The sequence below is a fragment of the Doryrhamphus excisus genome, chromosome 12, assembly GCF_030265055.1.
Source record: "Doryrhamphus excisus isolate RoL2022-K1 chromosome 12, RoL_Dexc_1.0, whole genome shotgun sequence".
NCBI classification, from domain to species: domain Eukaryota; kingdom Metazoa; phylum Chordata; class Actinopteri; order Syngnathiformes; family Syngnathidae; genus Doryrhamphus; species Doryrhamphus excisus.
Window position 1 is genome coordinate 6,185,006 of NC_080477.1, and position 22,260 is coordinate 6,207,265.

General features: G+C 42.7%; 1 protein-coding gene across 2 annotated transcripts in view; it reads right to left on the reverse strand.

Moving 5' to 3' along the window:
- Positions 1–4,606: 4,606 nt before the first annotated feature.
- mpped2a (metallophosphoesterase domain containing 2a) overlaps positions 4,607–22,260 on the reverse strand; it is a 62,088-nt gene continuing 44,434 nt past the window's right edge. For both annotated transcript variants that reach the window (XM_058088725.1, XM_058088726.1), the window contains exons 5-7: positions 9,331–9,446; positions 7,520–7,633; positions 4,607–6,124 (exon numbers count right to left, since the gene is read on the reverse strand). In XM_058088725.1, the coding sequence (XP_057944708.1) occupies positions 6,006–6,124; positions 7,520–7,633; positions 9,331–9,446 (349 nt within the window). In that variant the 3' untranslated portion in view covers positions 4,607–6,005. The remainder of the gene's footprint in view (positions 6,125–7,519; positions 7,634–9,330; positions 9,447–22,260) is intronic.

Here is a 22,260-nt window from a genome sequence, read left to right on the forward strand (position 1 = left end):
TTACAAAGAACACTAAACTCATCACACACCAACTTAACACTTAAAAGGTATAATTATGAAACCAGCTCAACTGAATCATTCATTAATTCATTCATCCAGCCAATCACAGGGCACATATAGATAAACAACCATTCACACTCACATTCATACCTATGGACAATTTGGAGTCGCCAATTAACCTAGTAGGTTACCGGGGACATAATTCACCCCGGAACGATCGATAGGGGAGGGGTTGCCACCCAGAGGGGAGGGCGCAAGGGACGGGGGTTTTCCGCTTCCTGTTGTGGTTGAGAGACGGGGCTTTCATGTCTTTCATGTCTTACGTAACAAAGAGTGCAAGTTAATGTTTGCAAGAAAAATAAAGTTTTCTCCCAAATTCGACACTCCGCCTCAGACTCCAGTTCTTCGGTGCTTCACTGGTGACCCCGACGCAGCTACAGCGGACATGGCTACAAACGCCACCCTAAAATTGCCGGAGTTCTGGGAATCAGCAGCGGCGGCGTGGTTCGCACAGGCGGAGGCACAGTTCGCCGTCCACGGCGTGGATGACGACGACTCTCGCTACTACCATGTTGTTGCGGCGTTGAGTAGCTCGACGGTCGCTAAAGCGGTAAGCTTCATCACCTCCCCGCCGGCCCAGCGGAAGTACGACGGTCTCAAGTCGCACTTGCTGAAGACTTTCGAGCTCTCTCGGCAAGAGCGTGCACGCCGGCTCCTGGACATTTCCGGGTTGGGAGACCGTAAGCCGTCGGAGCACATGGAGATGATGCTGAACCTGTTGGGCACGGAGGAGCCCAATTTCCTCTTCATGGAGCTTTTCCTACGGCACATGCCCCCTCAGGTGCAAACCGCCCTCACCAATACTGCAGCCTCCGACCCGAGGACCCTGGCGGCCGAGGCAGACCACTTCTTCTTGGCCGCCCAGCGCTCTACGCCCGGCCATCTGGCTCTGGTGCAAGCCCGCGCACCCCTGCGAACAACGTCGCCGGCCAGTGGGAGTCTCCAGAAGCCCCACGAGCACAAGGATGGATGGTGTTTCTTCCACGGCAGGTTTGGTGCGAAGGCGAGGAGATGCCGCCCCCCGTGCACCTATAAAGTTAAGGGAAACGGGGAGGCCTGCGCTCAGTAGCAGCCCTGGGTGCCGGCACGGACGATTTTGACTATGGGTGAATTCTGGGGCGGCTTGTTCACCCCGGAACGATCGATAGGGGAGGGGTTGCCACCCGGAGGGGTGGGCGCAAGGGACGGTGGTTTTCCGCTTCCTGTTGTGGTTGAGAGTCAGGGCTTTCATGTCTTTCATGTCTTTATGTAGCAAAGAGTGCAAGTTAATGTTTGCAAGAAAAATAAAGTTTTTTCCCAAATTCGACACTCCGCCTCAGATTCCAGTTCTTCGGTGCTTCACTGGCATGTTTTTGGAATGTGGGAGGAAACCGGAGTACCCGGAAAAAACCCCACACATGCACGGGGAGAACATGCAAACTCCACACAGAGATGCCCCAGGGCGGAATCAAACCCAGGTCTCGCAGCTATGTGGCCTGTGCGCTAACCAGCCCATTTTCCACTTTCATTCATTCATTCATTTTCTACCGCTCTTTCCTCACAAGGAGGGTGGAATCGCACCCTGGTCTCCTAGCTGCGAGGTCTGTGCGCTAACCACTCGACCACCGTGACCAAATCAATATTTGCGTATAAACATGCAGCAAATGTTGGCTTGGATTTGCGATTTAAATGCCAAACAGACATGACCTTCATTGGCATTCACTTCATCTTTGTTTCCCTTTAAAATACACTGGAGGTCATTTCAGTGCAAAATAACTTTGAAACCTGAACGCATCATATACCTGGATATCCTATTTTCAAATTCTGTTACTTTCCAACTGCAATAATGCATTGCATGTCCATCAATGGCATTCATCTAATAGACTGTGGGATGTATTGTGCTCCATTAAGGGGTCACGGCATACATGAGAGTATTTATTACATGCACAACCCTACGGAGACACCCTCTGAGTGAAGAATAGAGGTGCCTGTATGCAGCCGTGTCTCCTCCTGCTCATCCGTGGCCCGTGTTAATATGATTAGACTGGATTATGGTAATGTGCAGGGGGATCTGGTGGGTGCGGGGCCATGTTTTGCCGCTCTTGTTTCGGGGAATAGCTAATTGGTTGGGCTGCTTTGATGTCGTGCTGACGGGAGAAGGGGGTTGCCGGGGAAAAAAAAAAAAAAAGACTGGCAGAGGCGTCCTACAACTTGAGCCCATTTTATTTTTGGCCTACATGAGATGTGTGCTGGCAAGAACGTGAAAGGAATGAAACCTGATGAAACCACGTGAACAATGATGTTGAGCTGAAATGATGAGACGTTATCACAAGTGTGTTTTGCTTTGTCTGGATTTTTTTTTTAATTTTCTTCTTGTGATATCACCAGAGTAGGGTACCAGTGATGGCAAAGAGGAAATATGATGATAACCACAGAATAAACCATGAATCCTGAATGAAACCCTCCTCCTCACGGACATGATACTCACCAATAGTTTTTCCTTTATTTAAATGAAGAAAATCCTGAGACAACCGTTGTTTGATGTCGTGCAGGCAGCTATGGGGGGAGGGGGGGGGGGGGTGCATCACTTGGCATTACTGGTAGGTAGAGCTGTACATCATCATGAAAAAAAGGCATACAGAACTGGAGGTAGCAGAGATGAGGATGCTGAGGTTCTCATTGGGAGTGACCAGGATGGATAGGATCAGGAACAAGTACATCAGAGGGACATTACATGTTAGAGGCCTTGGAGATAAAGTCGGAGAGGCCAGAATATATTGGTAGAAGGATGCTGCTTTTACTGCTGCCTGGTAGGAGGCGTCGAGGAAGACCAAAGAGGACATGAGGGTAGTTGGTGTGAGAGAGACAGATGCAGAAGACAGGGTTGGATGGAGGTGGTTGATTTGTTGTGGCAACCCCTGAAGGGAAAACCGGAAGAGATAATCATCGGCAAAAAAATGATTATTGTGTTTGGAGATGATTGATCTCCAATCTCGTTGTACATCTTGTATAATGACAATAATACAAGATTGGAGATGATTGATGATTATTGTGTTTGGAGATGATTGATCTCCAATCTCGTTGTACATCTTGTATAATGACAATAATACAAGATTGGAGATGATTGATGATTATTGTGTTTGGAGATGATTGATCTCCAATCTCGTTGTACATCTTGTATAATGACAATAATACAAGATTGGAGATGATTGATCTCCAATCTCCAATGGCGACCCCTGAAGGGAAAAGCCGAAAGAGATAATCATCGGCAAAAAAATTATTATTGTGTTTGGAGATAATTGATCCCCAATCTCGCTGTACATCTTGTATAATGACAATAATAAAAGATTGGAGATGATTGATGATTATTGTGTTTGGAGATGATTGATCCCCAATCTCGCTGTACATCTTGTATAATGACAATAATACAAGATTGGAGATGATTGATCTCCAATCTCCAATGGCTACCCCTGAAGGGAAAAGCCGAAAGAGATAATCATCGGCAAAAAAATGATTATTGTGTTTGGAGATAATTGATCTCCAATCTCGTTGGACATCTTGTATAATGACAATAATACAAGATTGGAGATGATTGATCTCCAATCTCCAATGGCGACCCCTGAAGGGAAAAGCCGAAAGAGATAATCATCGGCAAAAAAATGATTATTGGGTTTGGAGATGATTGATCCCCAATCTCGTTGTACATCTTGTATAATGACAATAATACAAGATTGGAGATGATTGATCCCCAATCTCGTTGTACATCTTGTATAGTAATGACAATAATACAAGATTGGAGATGATTGATCTCCAATCTCCAATGGCGACCCCTGAAGGGAAAAGCCGAAAGAGATAATCATCGGCAAAAAAATTATTATTGGGTTTGGAGATAATTGAGCTCCAATCTCGTTGTACATCTTGTATAATGACAATAAAGGCCATTCCATTCCTCATGGTAGCATGTACAGTGAAAATAAGGTAGGCCCAAAGATGGAACCTTGGGGCACGCCAGAGAGGGGAGCAGTTGTACAGGAAAAATCATTGTTCATTACTGATAAAATCAGCTAGCATCCTGAAACCCTGCGTTACATTGTCATAATACAGATGTCATTTATTATTTGACTTCTGGTTGCTTAGAGACGTACCGCATTAAAGACGAGGTACTGTTATTTCTAGACCATGAATGCGTGACCATTAATCGTGTTGATCGTGTGCCCTCTTTGTGGCTATTTCTACTGGAACAACATAAAAACTTTATAACAATTCCGTTGCTCGAGACTCGATGCCTAACTCTATTCATAACATACTGTAGCAATTTAATTTACATTAAAAGTTAAAAGATGACATTTCTGAAAAGTAATTATAAAACTTTGTGCTTTGCAGAGTGGTTTTAAAGTAGCGCTATATACATACAATGTGAGTGGCATTTAGAAATGTATCATCTTTGGACCTTAATGACGCCATTATTGCACGTCAACAGACATTTTCCGGCAAGGCAGCATATCATTAAAAGCAGAGGCAGCTTCATAAGTAAAAATCTTGCAATTTTATTTGCATATAAAGGCAGCTAAATATATCACAATGAACTGAAAAGAGAGAACTAACATTTTCCATGAAGGAGGGATACAATCAGAGAAAAAGAGCGAAAGAGAGGAAGAGAGCACGAAAAGAGCATTTACAGCAGCAAAGTCCAAACTACAATTGGCAACATTTTTTTTTTTGTGCTAGCAAGATTGCGTTTACACACAGTGCAAAATAAGAATAAAGAAAAGCAATAAAACACAAAACTATCAGATTTACACTTGAAAGGACAACTTAAGCATGTTTAGGCAGGCGTGTTGCTGGGGGTGTGAATGGGGGGGGGGAACATCGCCTGATGGATTGTGACTGAAATGTTTCATGTTGCGCTCTCATCCAAGATGTACCCTAATGGGAGAGTCCATACAAAAAAAATGGGACATTTTTTCCAAGAACAATTAAGATCAATCATACGGGTGCATAGAGAAAGACAAATACACCCTTTTTGTCATCAAACACAAGTTTAAGTACAGAAGTTTTACAACATGAATATATAATATATATATATTTTTTATACATACACTTTCCAAATTAGATCAGGAGTCATTAAACGGGATGGAATACAAAGTAAATGTTTGGGCTGGAATTCATAATAGCTTTCACTCCCTGCGTCAGTCACATGTTTTTTGCGGGGATGATGGACAATAAATAAGGACTTTTTTCTCTGAACTGGCAGAGAGTGGGGCTCGTAGCTGACAACATTAAAGCTAGTTTAAGGCAGCGTCCCTGTCAGCCAATAACAAAATGAGGAAAAACTAAAATAAAACCGACCTAACACCTAATAAATGATAACAACACAAATGGCATCCATTGTCAGGTCAAAGAAAAAAAACAAACATAAAGAAATTGTACAAATTCACCAAGCGTTGTTTATCTTACAGATCTGACCGTTATTTATCAAGAGCAAGATTGTTTAATCACAAACCCCCCCCGCTGAAAAAAAGGAGAATACCGGTGTCTACCCCTCCGTAGTTCCTGTGTACATCCGCTTCACTAAATATTCTATTGTCTGCATAACTTTATCGTGTACAAATAAAGAGTGTTGTTCCTCCCTGTGTTAAGTGATTAAAATGTCAATCTGCAGCGTTGACATAAAAAGTGAATTTTGCAGGAAAAAAAAAAAATTGTTCATAATGGACAAAATATCCATGATTGTGTTAAAAAAACACTCAGCGATATTCTCCTTTAATCCACAGACAAGTATACATACTGTATCCCCGAGTCCTTCCCGTCACTTCTCCAAATATTCTCAATACATTGGAGAGGCCAAAAAGGAAACATTATTTTTTTCCTTTGTTTTTAAATTTACATATTTGTAGTAAAAAAACTGTAGTTAATCCCAAACACTCCCACCCACCGACCCGCGCCCGTTTCCGTTTCCTTTGGTCTCAGGAGCTGGAAGGGTTGGGTAGGTCGAACACGATAGGGGGATTGGTCGGCTGGAAGCTGACGGTGCAAGTGGATGCGTTGATGAACGTTGTGTAACCGTCTGTCATGATGCCGTAGCCTGTGTAAAGAACACAGCGACGTTGCACGTTAGACAGGTCGACTGCTGCAAAGTGGACATCAGGGTTCCCCACGGGACTCGAATGGATCTTTGGTATTGGCTTCTGGGAGATGACATCATCATTCATTCATTTTCTATACAGCTTATCCTCACAAGGGTCGCAGGGGGTGCTGGAGCCTATTCCAGCTGTCTTCGGGCGAGAGGCGGGGTAGACCCTGGACTGGTCGCCAGCCAATCACAGGGCACATATAGACAAACAACCATTCACACTCACATTCATACCTATGGACAATTTGGAGTCGCCAATTAACCTAGCATGTTTTTGGAATGTGGGAGAAAACCCACGCATGCACGAGGAGAACATGCAAACTCCGATGGTGGAATTGAACCCTGGTCTCCTCGCTGTGCCGCCCCCTTGCGAAATTAGTATTTTAGTATCAGTATAAATTAGTATTGGTATTAGTATTGTTTATACACCTTTTGAGTATTAAGTTGCAGTGTGATGAATCGAGTGCTGTTAGCTGAGTACCTGAAGAAAACCCACGCATGCACGGGGAGAACATGCAAATTCCACAAAGAGATGCCCAAGGGCAGAATAGAACTAGCTAGTCTCTTAGCTGTGAGGCCTGCGTGCTAACCATTGAGGGCCTGACATTGCTCTAATTTAGTAGGTACTCTGTCTCAGTATGACCTATTGACCTTTTTCCATGTATGCATTTTAGCAAAGGACTCACAGCAATTTTCCACAGTACCTACGTACTTTCACCTGGTCTGATTTGGAGGTTAGTGTTTTATGTAAAATATTGTTTCTGACTTTTTTTGTGTTTGGACAGCCAATCACAGGGCACATATAGACAAACAACCATTCACACTCACATTCATACCTATGGACAATTTGGAGTCACCAATTAACCTAGCATGTTTTTGGAATGTGGGAGGAAACCGGAGTACCCGGAGAAAACCCACGCATGCACGGGGAGAACATGCAAACTCCACACAGAGAAGAGGGGAATCAAACCCGGGTCTTGCAGCTATGTGGCCTGTGCGCTAAACAGCACATTTTCCACTTGTATTACCCAATATAGTTGACATGATAGTAGAAAATAAGACATTATATTACACCTGCTAACAGCATACTAGTGGCCAGTATTATATAATACTACTGCAATGGCGTAGAGAACACATATGCAGTGAACATTCACACAGGAGCTGCTGTCAGCTCCAACTCACACCAGTAATATTTGTATTTTTTTGCGAGTGAGTGAAGGACAACATTTGAATCCATGTGTTTTACCCATGACTAAGGACTCATTTGAGAGCCACTGCCATCAAACGGGGGCCCGTTCATCATGTTTCATGTTTAAAACCCTGCAGTTCCTGCTGATCGCAACGTACCTTCATGTATGCCTCCGAACGCATGGAGTTTGGGTCGTACCCTCTTCTGCACCGTGTTGAGCAGCTCCACACAACCAACCCTCTGAAGCTCTTTAGGAACCCAGTCTCTGAAACCTGCACACACACACACACACACACACACAAGTCACGGTTAGACTGTTTTACTTGAAACATGCTTTACCAGTTAAAACAGTAGCCACGTATACATGGACCCAAATATTCCAGTTCCATTTGGGTTATTTGCTCAAACTGAAAGAATTTAACCATTGTATCCACCTCATTCCGAAAGAATAGTGCCAATCCGAATGAATATATAATCGGATTCACAGGGGTGGAATATTCCTTTCCCCAATCCGATTGAGGTATCCGCTCAATCGGAACGTTGTCAGACTGCGTTCTTCTTCTTCTGTTGTTTATTGGCGGTTGGCAAGCAGCTTTGGTGTGCATTAGCGCCATCTGTGGAACAGAATCTAAACCCTTCTATACGCCATTCAAGCCTTTCAAGCCAAGCTTAATTATAAAATATTAGCAAGGTTGAATTTTATCTGTTCCCGGGTGCGTTCTTTCAGCGAATACTGAGATATGACGTAACACGCAGCTCGAGACGTTCTTCGGTTTTAAAAAAATGGAGGCGAGTAATCGGCACTGGACTGATGTGGAAAGTTTATTTTGATTCAAACTAAATTTCAAGACTGGACGAACAAAAAACTGGAGGAAGTCGGTATCACGTGATGTTGATGTTTACGTTTTACTGGGCATGCCCCGTTGACTATTCCGGTTGACTATAGCGGCGCATGTAGACGCGCTATTGGAATATTCCTTTCCATGTATATCATTGTTTTCGGAAAGGTCATTCGGAAAGAGAAAAAGTCCTCATGTAAACGTGGCTACTGCGTCGCTTTTTGTTCCGATAGTAGCATCTGTGACAGTAGAACGCCACAGAATCATTTATAGGCAGTGATGTACGACAAAAGGTTGTTTTTTTTCCACATTCATGTCAGTCCTGATTCAAATATCAAGCTACTAATAGTGCAATATTTCTGTATGTATGCATGCCAATATGACAATAAATTTGCAGGCAAATAATGGATTTTTATATGCTGTAGCTATTTAACATAAATGGTTCATAGGAAAATGATCAGGTGGAAAGACATTGCTAACAATAGTCTTATTGTTGTATTTTGCTGCTGCTATTTTTTTTACCCTCTATTCTGAATATTTCCTCATCTTCATTTAACATTATTTGAAAATTCATCCATAAATAAAAGTGTTATTTATTCATATTTATCATTAAATATATGATATTTCTCTCGACCATTATGCAGTTCAGATTTTTCTTTTTTTTTTGGCTTTTTTGTTTTGCTGCCTCCCTTAAAATATTATGCCTGTGCTTGTTTGTGGCGTCTGTCACAGTGGTGCGAAATGGAGTTTCCATGCAATCACGCCCAGCAGCAGCGGCAGCAGCAGTAGCAGCGAGGGGAACAGAAATCACTCAATAAAACCAGATGGAGAACACAACAAAGAAAAAGGGGGGCGAAAAAAAAAAAAAACAAAAAAAAACAACAGTGCCCAAACACCCGGAGAGAAAACGCAATCAGTCTGTGGTGATAAAATCAACAATACATGTTGGTTTCTTTCATGAAGTTAAACACAAATATTGAACGTTCAGGGTTGTGTTGTGCGACTGTTACATTGCCATGAAAACACACATCATCGCTATATAGCCATGCAAATTTAATAATAATGAGCTACATCCCCATTATATATAGCGGTGGCATGTGGGGGTGCTGTGATTGGTTAATTGGACTCACCCAGCGGAGGACCGTGGGTCATCAAGATGTCGATGCCCTCTGGGACGAGGTTCCATTTATCCAGCAGAGACTGACCCCGAGGCAGATTGAAACCCCAGCCGTTAAACCATGGAGTCCTGGGGAGGCAGATGGAGAGATGTGGCGTGAACATCACCGTGTTCACCATCATTACTGCAAACATCATATTCATATGAGGTATTTCCGCACTTTCAAAAGGAAACACAGTTTAAAATGTGATCTTTGTGCACGCCTGTGCATCTTTCTATGGAACCGCATTGAAATAAATGCTAATTACCGCATGAATAGAGCGCGACCTTTCGTCTTAAAGGTACAGGCGCACATACAGTCAAGCATCAATCCTGGCAGGCGGCAGCAACTCAAGGACATACAGTCGCATTCCAAAAATAAAGAGTGAATATCTAAACAGTAGGGAGCTCCTGTCATGTGTCAAACACCTCCCGCCCCACCAGCCCCCTGGAACTCTCTTCCAGATTGATTGACAGAAGCCGAGCCACCTCCGGCAGCTTGGATGAGAGTGTGGAGCTCCGGGGTGACAGGCTGTGTCTCAGGCTTCCCTGGCAGACACAAAGAAATCAGAAAAGAAGCGTGGATGGACGGATGCTGAAGGAACAGATGAAGAAATAAAGCAAAGTGCAGAGATTGGAGCTTCCGTGCACATTGGGGAGGGCGGAATTTGAGTAGATGCGGCTTGATAAATTGAGCCTTCATTTATCACAATAGTGGCGATGGCAATAGAGGGCCTGACAAGAGAGAAAAAGAAGATAGATTATCATCATACGGTACTGCAGGAAAATGCGCACCGACTCAACACCAACAACGTGATTTGCACTCCCTGACTTGTCTGTATAGCGGGAGCAGCCTCCAGCCACTTAAATGATGCTTCTGTGTTTAGCATGTGACCACAGGGGGGAAATGAGGGCTACAAAAGCATCAATAAGTTCTGTTACATTGAAGGATGGGTCACCTGGCTAATCAATACTTGCGGCAAAGAGCGAGGCCAAGCAGACACACTCAAGAGAATGTAAAAAAAATGACACCGCCATCTCTAACAAGCTCTCCAATATAAAATAGCACGCTGTATTATTTAGATTGCCTGTAGGTGGTGAAGAAAGGAGCATGTCAGAGCCCCGCGAACAGTGTGAAGCGTGCATGCGCTCGGGAGACAAAGGCGGCTCTGAAGCAGACTCTTCGATTGGCTCGTTTGGCAGAGAGCTGAGAAATGAGGTTAAAAATTAAACACGAGGAGCGAGGGGGAGCGAAGGCCACAGACTCAACTGATTAATTAGAACTAATCACACAAATCAGAGCTAATGGAAGTCTAATGGATTAGTGGGAAGACTAAGCACTTCTGCGCGGGAAAACAGGGGTGGCTGCGGCAGCGGAGAATCTTAGAAAGCAGTGAATCAGAGCTGAGCTGGCATCGCTCGCTTGGCTGAACACACGAGGCACCAGCAGAACATTTGTCTGACTAATAGTAACATGGCCAAACTTTGGAAAAAAAATGGAAAAACACATTAATTTTCCCTCTCCATTCATAAAAAAAAGAAATAACAAAAAACTATACAGAGCGGGAAAGAAGATTTGTGCTCATGTGTTGTGCTGCATAAACACATTCATCAGGGAGATGAAACATAAACCCCTGACATGAACCGCAGATCCAGAGCCAACCCAAAAGGTCCTCGCTGAATGCAGAGCGAGGCGCTGCAGTCGGCGCCACAATGGCCCCATTGTCAGATGTCTGCTTGTGAAATATACCCTCCATGCTCCTGCATTTGTTAACCCCCACCCAGATTAATGATGTTGCAGTCAAATAGAGGAGAGATGGTTTCCTGTGCAGCACTGACACGGGCTTCATTATATATGCATGTGTGTGTGTGTGTGTGCATGTGTGCACAATGCGCACATTGTAAATAAGTTTATATAGTAATGTGATTTTTAGTGCAGCATAGTCAAGAGTAATGTAGTACAGTACTAAAAATAATGCATATCCAGGATGTGCGTAGTCCTGTCATGCCTTATTGACACTTGCCATCTGGAGCCTGTTGCCATGGAAACAAAGCAGCAGCGTCTGCAGTCACAGTATGAAGTAAAACACATTAACCAGAAAAAAAAAAAGTCAAAGTAAGAGACTAAGAAAGGAGGATCTTCTATAACTCAAATAACAGTACTCGGCTCAGACACACAAAAAAAAAGCATCACAAGCACAAAAGGCTGGTAACCGTGGTAACAGGCACATTTAATGATCCCCCTGGGAATCAAATGGTGGAAATAGGTTAAAAATCAGCCTGCAGCGGAGGTGATGCAGACAAAAGCAATTTAGCCCTCATGTGCAGAACGCCAATATTCAATTAAGCTGTTGGACATCATTAGGATGGCGTCTCTCTCTCGGGGCGCAACACTGCTCTTAACCCCTGTTTGCCCCGAGCCCTTTCTTGGTCCCGAGACAGGCAATGATACCTCCGACACGGGGCACCAGAGGACATTATTGTTTAAGGGTACGAGGCCAAATACTCATTGTAATTGAAAACCGTCAAAACAAAAAATATACGGAAAACATTGGACCTCTATCGTCACATTGGACCAGCATCATCTCAAAGTGCACCCGTCACTGAAATGCAAACGGTATCCCACAGGGTTGAGCTATATTTCTTTAAATATAAGAAAAATAATGCATCTTATATCCTTGGTTTTCGTACGCCACGTTATCCATTTCCTGTATCATTTCTCATTGTTTTATGCACTATAATTATTATAGGCTTGCTCAGTAATGAGGGCTTGCATTACTGAGCAAGCCCATATTGTTATTCCTTGTGATGTTTAGCTATTATTATATCATAATCTTCCCATTTTTGTGCGCGTAATGCGGCCAAAACCGCAAGAAGGACCCCCCACACATGTTACACCGCCGGAATCCTGACGCTCAGGACTACAGCGGTATTTATTTTTTTGGAAAGTTTTGTGTAACCATGGCGACGCTATTCACCAAAACGTTCAAAAATGGGCCACTCGATTAGATACACCTGCTCTATTTTTAGAACAGCCACATTCCAGGGAAAACGAGAATTTACAGACTTTTCACAGCCTTGTAGCTCAGCCATACGGCCAAGTACAAACGCGATTAACGGCTCATTTTTGAGATAAACTTCTCAACTCTCCCTGTGGCTAAATGCTAATTGCTAGCATGTTAGCATTTAAGCTAATTTACTCATGTCTAAAGGCAAATACACACATGGCATGATGTAGGAAGGTTATCGGATCACCTTGGCACTTTCTAAACTTGAGGCCCTCCTGCTAGGTGCTAGCATGATGACTGTTAGCATGTTAGCATTTTAGCTAATTTACTCATGTCTAAAGGCAAATACACACATGGCATGATGTAGGAAGGTTATAGGATAACATTGGCACTTTCTAAACTTGAGGCCCCCCTGCTAGGTGCTATCATGATGACTGTTAGCATGTTAGCATTTTAGCTAATTTACTCATGTCTAAAGGCAAATACACACATGGCATGATGTAGGAAGGTTATAGGACAACCTTGGCACTTTCTAAACTTGAGGCCCCTCCTGCTAGGTGCTAGCATGATGACTGTTAGCATGTTAGCATTTTAGCTAATTTACTCATTTCTAAAGGCAAATACACACATGGCATGATGTAGGAAGGTTATAGGATAACCTTGGCACTTTCTAAACTTGAGGCCCCTCCTGCTAGGTGCTAGCATGATGACTGTTAGCATGTTAGCATTTTAGCTAATTTACTCATTTCTAAAGGCAAATAGACACATGGCATGATGTGGGGACACTATGGGACTGCATCAACCTTTTCGGTACTTGAGGCTGTCTTGCTAGGTGCTAGCACGGTAGCCGCACCGGGCCCGAGGTACACAGCACAGGTGGCAAGCCCATCAAAATTTCTGCGGGAACTTTCTAGTTCTTTATGAAATATGTTTTGTCGATTATTTTCTGTGCGTCTGCATCGGATTAATTGGATTTACATGATTCCCTATGGAAAATATTTGTTTTTCGTATGTTTCAGTTTGTTTTTCGTCTGACCTTTTGGAACAGATTAATGACAAAAACCCATCTTCCACTGTCATTTAAACATGTCAGAAAAAAATGGTTCTACTCAAGTAACATTTCAACATTCTTTACAGCCATACAAGGATAAAAAAAAAACAGTAATAATAATTACCTAAAGGTTGCCAGCTAATGTTGGCAGTCAACCATCATCTCATCATCGCTATGCTTACTCATATCTGCAATAGTCAGCTCAAGCTCTTGTGAGGTCGCGTGTAAGGTTTTAGTTCATGACCTTTTTGGCCCAAACTCACAGTCATCACTGCACAGCACATCCGATACACAGAAGACTAAAAGCCATAAGACTAATGCCCCCTAAAGCTTGTAAGACCCCTACATGACGCCATTCATTGACTTCCATGCACACGCTTACTAATACAGTAAAAAAACTAATCTTCAGCTCTCCTGCACAGTCCATCTCTTTCCCACAAACACACACACACACACACACACACACACACACACACACACACACACACACACACACACACACATACACAACAAGACAGTTCTTATGAAAGCGTGTGGGTGTTTTGGTCATAACACAGATAAGATGAAAACACGTCACAGATCTATGATCTGATCCACCACCTTTAAAAGCTGGAGAATCGCTGCACCGTGGGATATCGCCATGGTGCTGGACACATGATGTCACAAACAAGCTGCACTGTGACCAGATAACAAGAAAGGGGTGAGCGTGTTTTGTGTGTGTGCACAGGACCAGTGATCCATCGTGTCTGGCCTCTTGAGTCAGAGCGGCTCTGAGGTCAGAGGGGGGAGGGATCTAATTGATCAACCTGTCAGAACCAATGAGGAGGGCCATGTTAATGGGACTTTTATAAGCCTCATGGGGTGCACCACCTGACACTTGGTTGTATGAGTATGTGCAAAGCAGTCCTATGTGTGTGTGTGTGTGTGTGTGTGTGTCCGCCTGTGTATGTGTGTATTCCAGCGTGTTATCCCAGAGCCCAGGTAGCCTTATTAAAAGGAGCCAAGTGGAGGCTTTTGACAAATGGCCTCTCAACACCAAGGCCACCTTTGCAAACTTTGGGGACAGGGTGGAAAGCTAAGTCACAGGGGTGAAGGGTGTGTGTGTGTGTGTGTGTGTGTGTGTGTGCTCTGTCCCAGCACTAATAACCTGTGCCTAGTGACTGATGGAGTGTGGAATGGATTAATCTTGCTGCAGTCATGCTGCCAAAGCCAAGGCACTGAGGGTTAGCCATCAGACTTAGCCCGCTTAGGAAAGGCTACAACCATTGGGACATGGTGGCGCGCACACACACACACACACACACACACACACACACACACACACACACACACACACACCACCAGCAGCAGACATACAGACACACAAACACTCTCCCCAGGGTTTGTCTCCATGCTGAGATGCAGTCAGCTCCAGTTTGACCTGCAGACCAGTAACGTAAAACAACCACCGTCTCGGCCAGCAGATGCTTTGTAGCAAACACAGCTGCTCTCACTGACCTGGCAGCTTCTAGTTTCACAACCCACAGGTCTGTCAGTGTGTTTTTTGTGTGCTTGAAGACGACGTGCAGGTAGGGAAGAGAAAAAGAAGTGTGAAGCGTGCAGTGTTTCAGCTGGGAATGAAATAGCCGCAGCAATATTACAACATAAGCATCTTCTGCCATGCATTGCACAGCTACACACAAACACACACACACACACAAAACACTACCATGTACATCAGAACCTTTTAATAATGAATGCTATCCATGTCTCACTTTTGAACCTTGCTGGAAGTCTTTCTTCTTTTAGCCTTGGTCACAACCGTACATAGCTTTTTTTTTTAAAAAAAATCAGCACACATACGCGAGCGCACCGTTTCTTTCTTACATTTTTTTTTGCACGTAGACAGCCTGGAGGAGCCCGAATGACCGGTTGTGACCTTGCCTTTACTATTTGCTATAATTACTGTAGGTCTTTTATTTCATTTATCAATATTTACGTGAAAAGGCTAGGAGTGTCAGAAGATCTCACAAGATTAAAATTTGACAAGATTTCTTTTTTTCACAGTAAGCAGAAGTGTAACAAGATAGTAAACATTTAATAAGCAGATTGCATTATATCATATTTCTTCATTGTACTTTTCCTAAAAGCCCCTTGTATTCATTCATTCATTTTTTACCGCTTTTTCCTCACAAGGGTCACAGGGGTGCTGGAGCCTATCCCAGCTGTCTTCGGGCGAGAGGCGGGGTACACCCTGGACTGGTGGCCAGCCAATCACAGGGCACATATAGTAGACAAACAACCATTCACACTCACATTCATACCTATGGACAATTTGGAGTCGCCAATTAACCTAGCATGTTTTTGGAAACTGCAAACATGCAAACTGAATTGAACCCTGGTCTCCTAGCTGTGAGGTCTGCGCACTAACCACTAGACCGCCGTGACGCCCCGCCCCTTGTATTGAGTTGTGAAAACCTATAGAGCAGCAACACATCATAACCAGCACATACAGCTTTCTAGATCTCCCAGACATACAGCTTTCCAGCTGTAAATCTTTGGATTTCGTGCTTCCAGCGAAAACGGTCTGTCAATTTATTCCACCCACGGCGCGCCTCCAGGCACATCCACTCATGGTCATACTCCCAAGTGCTCAAGAGGACTTCCGGATAGCTGCCGAACCCAACTTTATACGAGCGTTTAACAGACTCTGGTAGACCCACTGATTGTGGTGGGAATTAGCAACGCCAGACTCGTTGAGCTTGTAATTTGCACCCTCTATAATGCTACACAGACAACCGCTTTTTGTTCCATAACATAACACAAAATAAACACAGATACTGATAATTGTTACTCACTGCTTGCTCTTCTGACCCTTCGATACGACCAAGTAACATCGGAAAGTTCTCGGGCTTCAGCAACAGTTGTTGGCTAGTCCAGCTGCATACTGGCCAGTGTTCATAAAACCAGTGTGAAAATATTTTTCTTTTGCTGGTAAGGAATCACCATCACCATCACAAATTTAGCTTTCCCTTACACCCGAAGACACACTTCCTGGGAGACATTGCTAACACCATAAACAGAGAACCAGTATCTGGCCTCTGAAACCGAGCGTTAAGAGCCATCCCAAACTTATTTCCGTCCTCACTTATCTGACATTTCGGCATCGTTTTAACATGAGAAAACCACAATCTAACTACATTTATAGGTCAGAAAGGTGTAAGAAGCATAATAGGTCCACTTTAAGTTGCAAAATATTCCCGAGTTGTAGTCATTCCGACCACAGCAGCTGGTTAATTCAAGGCATTTTACAAAACAAATCTTATGACAGTTAAGAAGACAGCCATAAATCTCGTATGACGTCCAAGTACGTGGGGATTTTGTCTCCCATATAACAATGAGCTGCTAGAGTTAATGGGATGCCATTAAAACACAATTTCCTCCTCGCTGTGCTGATTGACACCACCAACATAAAAATACGTGATTGCAACCAAGCGAGACAGACTATAGAGTGAATTGTGCTGCAATCGGGGCCCACCCTGTAGGAGTGATAAGAGACAGCAGTGTTACAATAAAATATAGATGGGACCATGAGCATCTTCGGCAGAGGCTTCACTGATGGTAGAAAACAATTTATGTGAAATATTTGCGTCTGGAGGCTTGTGAACTGAGCACGATCTAATAAAATGTGCCGGTGAGGCACAATATCAAAGGTGTGATGGTCCTTGCGAGCGTCTGCATGCGGATGTGGCAGGTGGTGCTCGGGAAGAGCAGGGAGGCGTTGTGAGAACACGGATATGAACACGGAAGTCTGAAAAGCTGGGCTGGTCGGGAGAAACTGAAAACCAGACTCATAAAAAGAGAAGGAATCTGGGTTCTATTCACTGAGCGTGTATGGGGGCCGGGGGTGCTGAAGCAGAGACCTATTCAACCTGCCCTGAGACACAGGGCCATGGGTCCCATTACCCTTCTCCAGCCCCGACCTCCGTGAACTTGATCCAGGAGGACAATGCAAAACAAGGGAGGGTGGCGGGGGCGAGTGAAGTGAGGGGAGGCAGTGAGGATAATATATCTGGGAAATGAGCAAGCGAGGAAATTCTGTGACAAAAACTGACAGGCCACGTCAGCCTGAGCTGGGCTCTAAGGAACATTTTGGAGCAATTAAAAAAATAGGGCCCCCAATCGAAAATACTGAAGACCATGTCAATCTTGCTCCAATAATACCACTGCTTTTTGTTCTGGAGGGAGTACAGACAAAATTATTAGAAAGGTCAAAGAAGAAATGGTCACACTAAAAAGATAGTTTGATGATAATAGATTGTCCTTGAACCTAAATAAAACTAAAATCATGATGTTTGGTAACAGCAGAAAGGACACGCACCAGCAAATACAAATAGACGGTGTAGACATTGAAAGGGTGAAGGAAAATAAATTTCTGGGGATCACAATAGATGAAAATATGAGCTGGAAACCTCATATTACAAATATACAACATAAGGTGGCCAGAAATATTTCAGTATTGAACAAAGCAAAATTTGTTCTCAATCAGAAATCACTCCACACTCTTTATTGCTCTCTGGTTCTACCATATCTTACTTATTGTGTGGAAATATGGGCTAATAACTATAAAAGCAATCTTCACTCGCTAAATGTACTGCAAAAAAGGTCAGTAAGGATAATTCATAATGCCGCCTACAGAGAACATACTATGACTACGTTATGCTAGCCATAGCATTTCAGTATGTGGAATCAAACTATGGAATGGATTGAGTAAGGACCTCAAACAATGCACAACGATGAGCCAATTCAAGAAACAATACAAGCAGTTGATGTTTGCTAAATACAAGGATGAAGAGTCTTGAACCAGTCATGATGTGCTATATATATCACTATATTGACACTTACTATGGTACCCATTATGTCATTGGATGCTCATATCACCTCGTACTTCGGTACGAGGTACATTATTAAAAAAATTTTTGGAAAGCAGGAAGTGAACAAATGCAACAGTTAAGGATTGTAAAAGTACCAGATGGAGGGGTAGGATTTAATAAGCTGTGCTTCTTCCTACTCCTTTTGGACATGTGGAACTGTGAACTGATTATGTGATGCATTCAATTGTAATCTGATGCATGTTCAAATGAAATAAAACCATTACCATTACCAATGCAATACCACAACAGCATCACTAAAGTGGAAAAAAACTACATGCAAATGACTCAAATACCATTCATTGGTGACTACACATAAGCTGGCCTACATGATTGCATATCTGGCAACCCAGAAGTCAGCCGAGAGGATCCATAAAAAAAATGGAATCATTCTAAATTATCACTGAACCATGACCTCCAATGAACACTATCTCCACAGCCTACACTTTGTTCCACTTGAGGAGTTCAACATATCTTAACACTTTTATTCATCATAAATTGCATACTAGAAACAATGTGGGATCACACATTCATTATAAGCTAAGATGGAAAAAAATGAACTCAATCAATCCACATCAATATTGAACATCAAAACATGTAGGCAATATACGTATTTTCCTTTTTCCTTTCTCGCTCGTTGTCTTTATATCATCAGCTTTGCAGCTTGTGAAACAAAGAAGGCACCAAATCAGGTTCATCGTTGAAGGTCTGCTACTACTTTAACGCAAACCTGCACTTTCTCACATTAGAAAACAGAAATAAAATCCTGTAAGCCTTGTTGGAAACGCTGCAAAGGTAGTAAATACAGTAAAACAGTTTATAGTGCGCTCCCTGATTCAATTCCTCTTTTGCAATACTTGGAATGGTGCTAGCATTGTTTGTTTAGTTTTAATAAAAGCATTCGCTCTTGTGTCAAGAACAAATGAACATACAGCGCAACATTAGAGTTGTTTTTTATAAAAGGTACCAATGTGAATAAACCTTCCTCAAACAGGAAAGAAAGCAGCAGGTTTTCAGAGAGAACTGTCAAAGGGTTGGGAGCACACCCGCCTTGTACCAGCATAACAGGCTGACAGTCTTCCCTGTAGAGGTCAAAGATCGAGATGTTGGGGAGAGGCGGGGGGTGTTAAAGGCAACAGGAAGGGCCGCCGGGTCAAAGCAGTGCAGATACATGCCACTCTGTCTGCAGCTATTGTCTTGACCTCACAACAAGTGGATGTTAGCGAGGGCACGGAGTCATAGCAGCAACAATAGGCACAGGAAAGCACACAAACTGGTATTGTTGGTCTCCAGGGTTTGTATACAACAAGCTGGAACACAGATAACCCACCTGGCAGCGTGCGGGGGAAAAAGCACCATAGTACTGACAAAAGTATTGAGACATCTTGTTATTATTCAATTCATTGGTCATATGTTCAACTAGACCGCTCGGTTTTTCTTTCTGTATCTAAGGAATAATGGCTAGCTGTCTCTATACTAGTCTGGGAAATTTCAGGCGTGCATACATGCATGTGCGGGCGTAATGTCATGTGACAAATTTAGGACATGTCATGTAATTGAGTGTGGTGGTGTGCAACAGCAAAATAAAATATCCCGTGTTTTACAAATGACATAAAAAGTATGCATCCCATATAGACGCAACGGTCCTTATTACTGTCACAATATAGTATTACGGCCATACTACCCTGAAAACGCCCGATCTCGTCCGATCTCGGTTAGTACAGTAAACCTCGGATATATCGGACTCGGATATATCGGAAATTTGCTCACAACGGACAGATAAAAAAGAACCGATTTTTCTGTAATGCATTTACAATAAAAATTCATTGCATATATCAGATTTTTTTATAACGGATTTCGCCTATTTCGGACAAAATCTCGAGTCCCGTTCCAATGCATTTCCATTAAATTTCCCTCGCATATATCGGATGGCCGCATCGTGGCGCTCCGATTTGCTGAATCGTGACAGGCCGCTATACGACATCATTTGCAGCGTTTGCAGCGTTGCCTGCGCGTCCAGGTACATTGGAAACATAGTCAAGGAAGTGCCTTTTTATAATGGATAAAATCCGGATTTACGCATATACCGGATATAAATCCGATATATGCGTAAAACGGACATTTTCCGGTAGACGCATATAACGGATTTTGCTTATATCGGACAAAACCAGTGGGAACAATTGAATCCGATATATCCGAGGTTTACTGTACTTGGAAATCACTCCACACTCTTTATTGCTCTCTGGTTCTACCATATCTTACTTATTGTGTGGAAATATGGGCTAATAACTATAAAAGCAATCTTCACTCGCTAAATGTACTGCAAAAAAGGTCAGTAAGGATAATTCATAATGCCGCCTACAGAGAACATACTAACTCCTTATTTCTAAAATCACAAATACTTCAACTTGCTGATATAATTAATTTTCAAACAGCTAAAATAATGCATAAGGCTAAAAACAACCAATTAGCTAAAAATGTCATCCAATACTTCTCTACAAGAGAGGAGAAATATGATCTCAGTGAAGAAGTACATTTGAAACACTTCTATGCTAGGACTATGTTAAAAAGCCATAGCATTTCAGTATGTGGAATCAAACTATGGAATGGATTGAGTAAGGACCTCAAACAATGCACAACGATGAGCCAATTCAAGAAACAATACAAGCAGTTGATGTTTGCTAAATACAAGGATGAAGAGTCTTGAACCAGTCATGATGTGCTATATATATCACTATATTGACACTTACTATGGTACCCATTAGTATGTCATTGTATGGTCATACCACCTTGTACTTCGGTACGAGGTGCATTATAAAAAAAAAAAAAACCCAAAAAACCTTAAACTGTATTATGGAAAGCAGGAAGTGAACAAATGTAACAGTTACTGATTGTAAAAGTACCAGATGGAGGGGTAGGATTTAATAAGCTTTGCTTCTTCCTACTCCTTTTGGACATGTGGAACTGTGAACTGATTATGTGATGCATTCAATTGTAATCTGATGCATGTTCAAATGAAATAAAACCATTACCATTACAATGAAAAATGTGGCAAATTACATTTTTATTATGCACCAAAGCATGACTAAATGTCACCTACTGTAACTATATAGTACTTGTCTGAATCACCACACAATATCCACACCCTTTTAGTAATACAGTATACGTATATACTACATACATGTATGTGAGCATGTCTTCCAAAGCATTTTGACACAAAGCGCAACAAATTGAAATTTACAGTCTCCAGAGATTCATCATTTAAGCTTTCAGTGGACACTGATCTGCACACGTTATTCCACAGGCTACCCTTAAACGCCTTCGTTGCATGCAAGTTTTATTCCTCCAAGGTTGAACTCATTATTGCTTCAAACGACAATGTTATGACAGACCACACATCAAGTCTCTAAGAAGTAGTTGATCTTTTTCTGTCCAACGTCATACATGTAATAGACGACACATGACAAGAAACACAAAAATTATTACCACCTGCGAACCTCCGGAACATAAGTCAGTCATTTACTTTGACACCAAGATATGGATGTCACGACCACCCACGCTGGAGGTCCAAACCGCAGCCATTTGAGATAAGGACTGTCCTGTTCTTGCCACAAAGAATTGCAAAGCGTTCAACAGGAAGAAAGGGAAGTCCTGCAGGATAATGTGAATGCTATCAGAACCGAGCAGGAAGACGTATGTACACTGGCCTTCTGTTTATGGACCTGTCAGTATATGGACAATCTGACCACACAGCTTCACGGAAGACGAAGTGGCACGGGTGGGAACAAGGCAGTGTTTTCCAAAGTAATTTCATCTCCAAAAGGGGGCAGCTGCAAAAAAAATTAAAATTATAAAATGTAGTCAATGGTGGCTAATCCTTTGACTAATATCACAAGACTAGCAGAAGGCAAATAAATGCAATCAGTGGCTCAAAA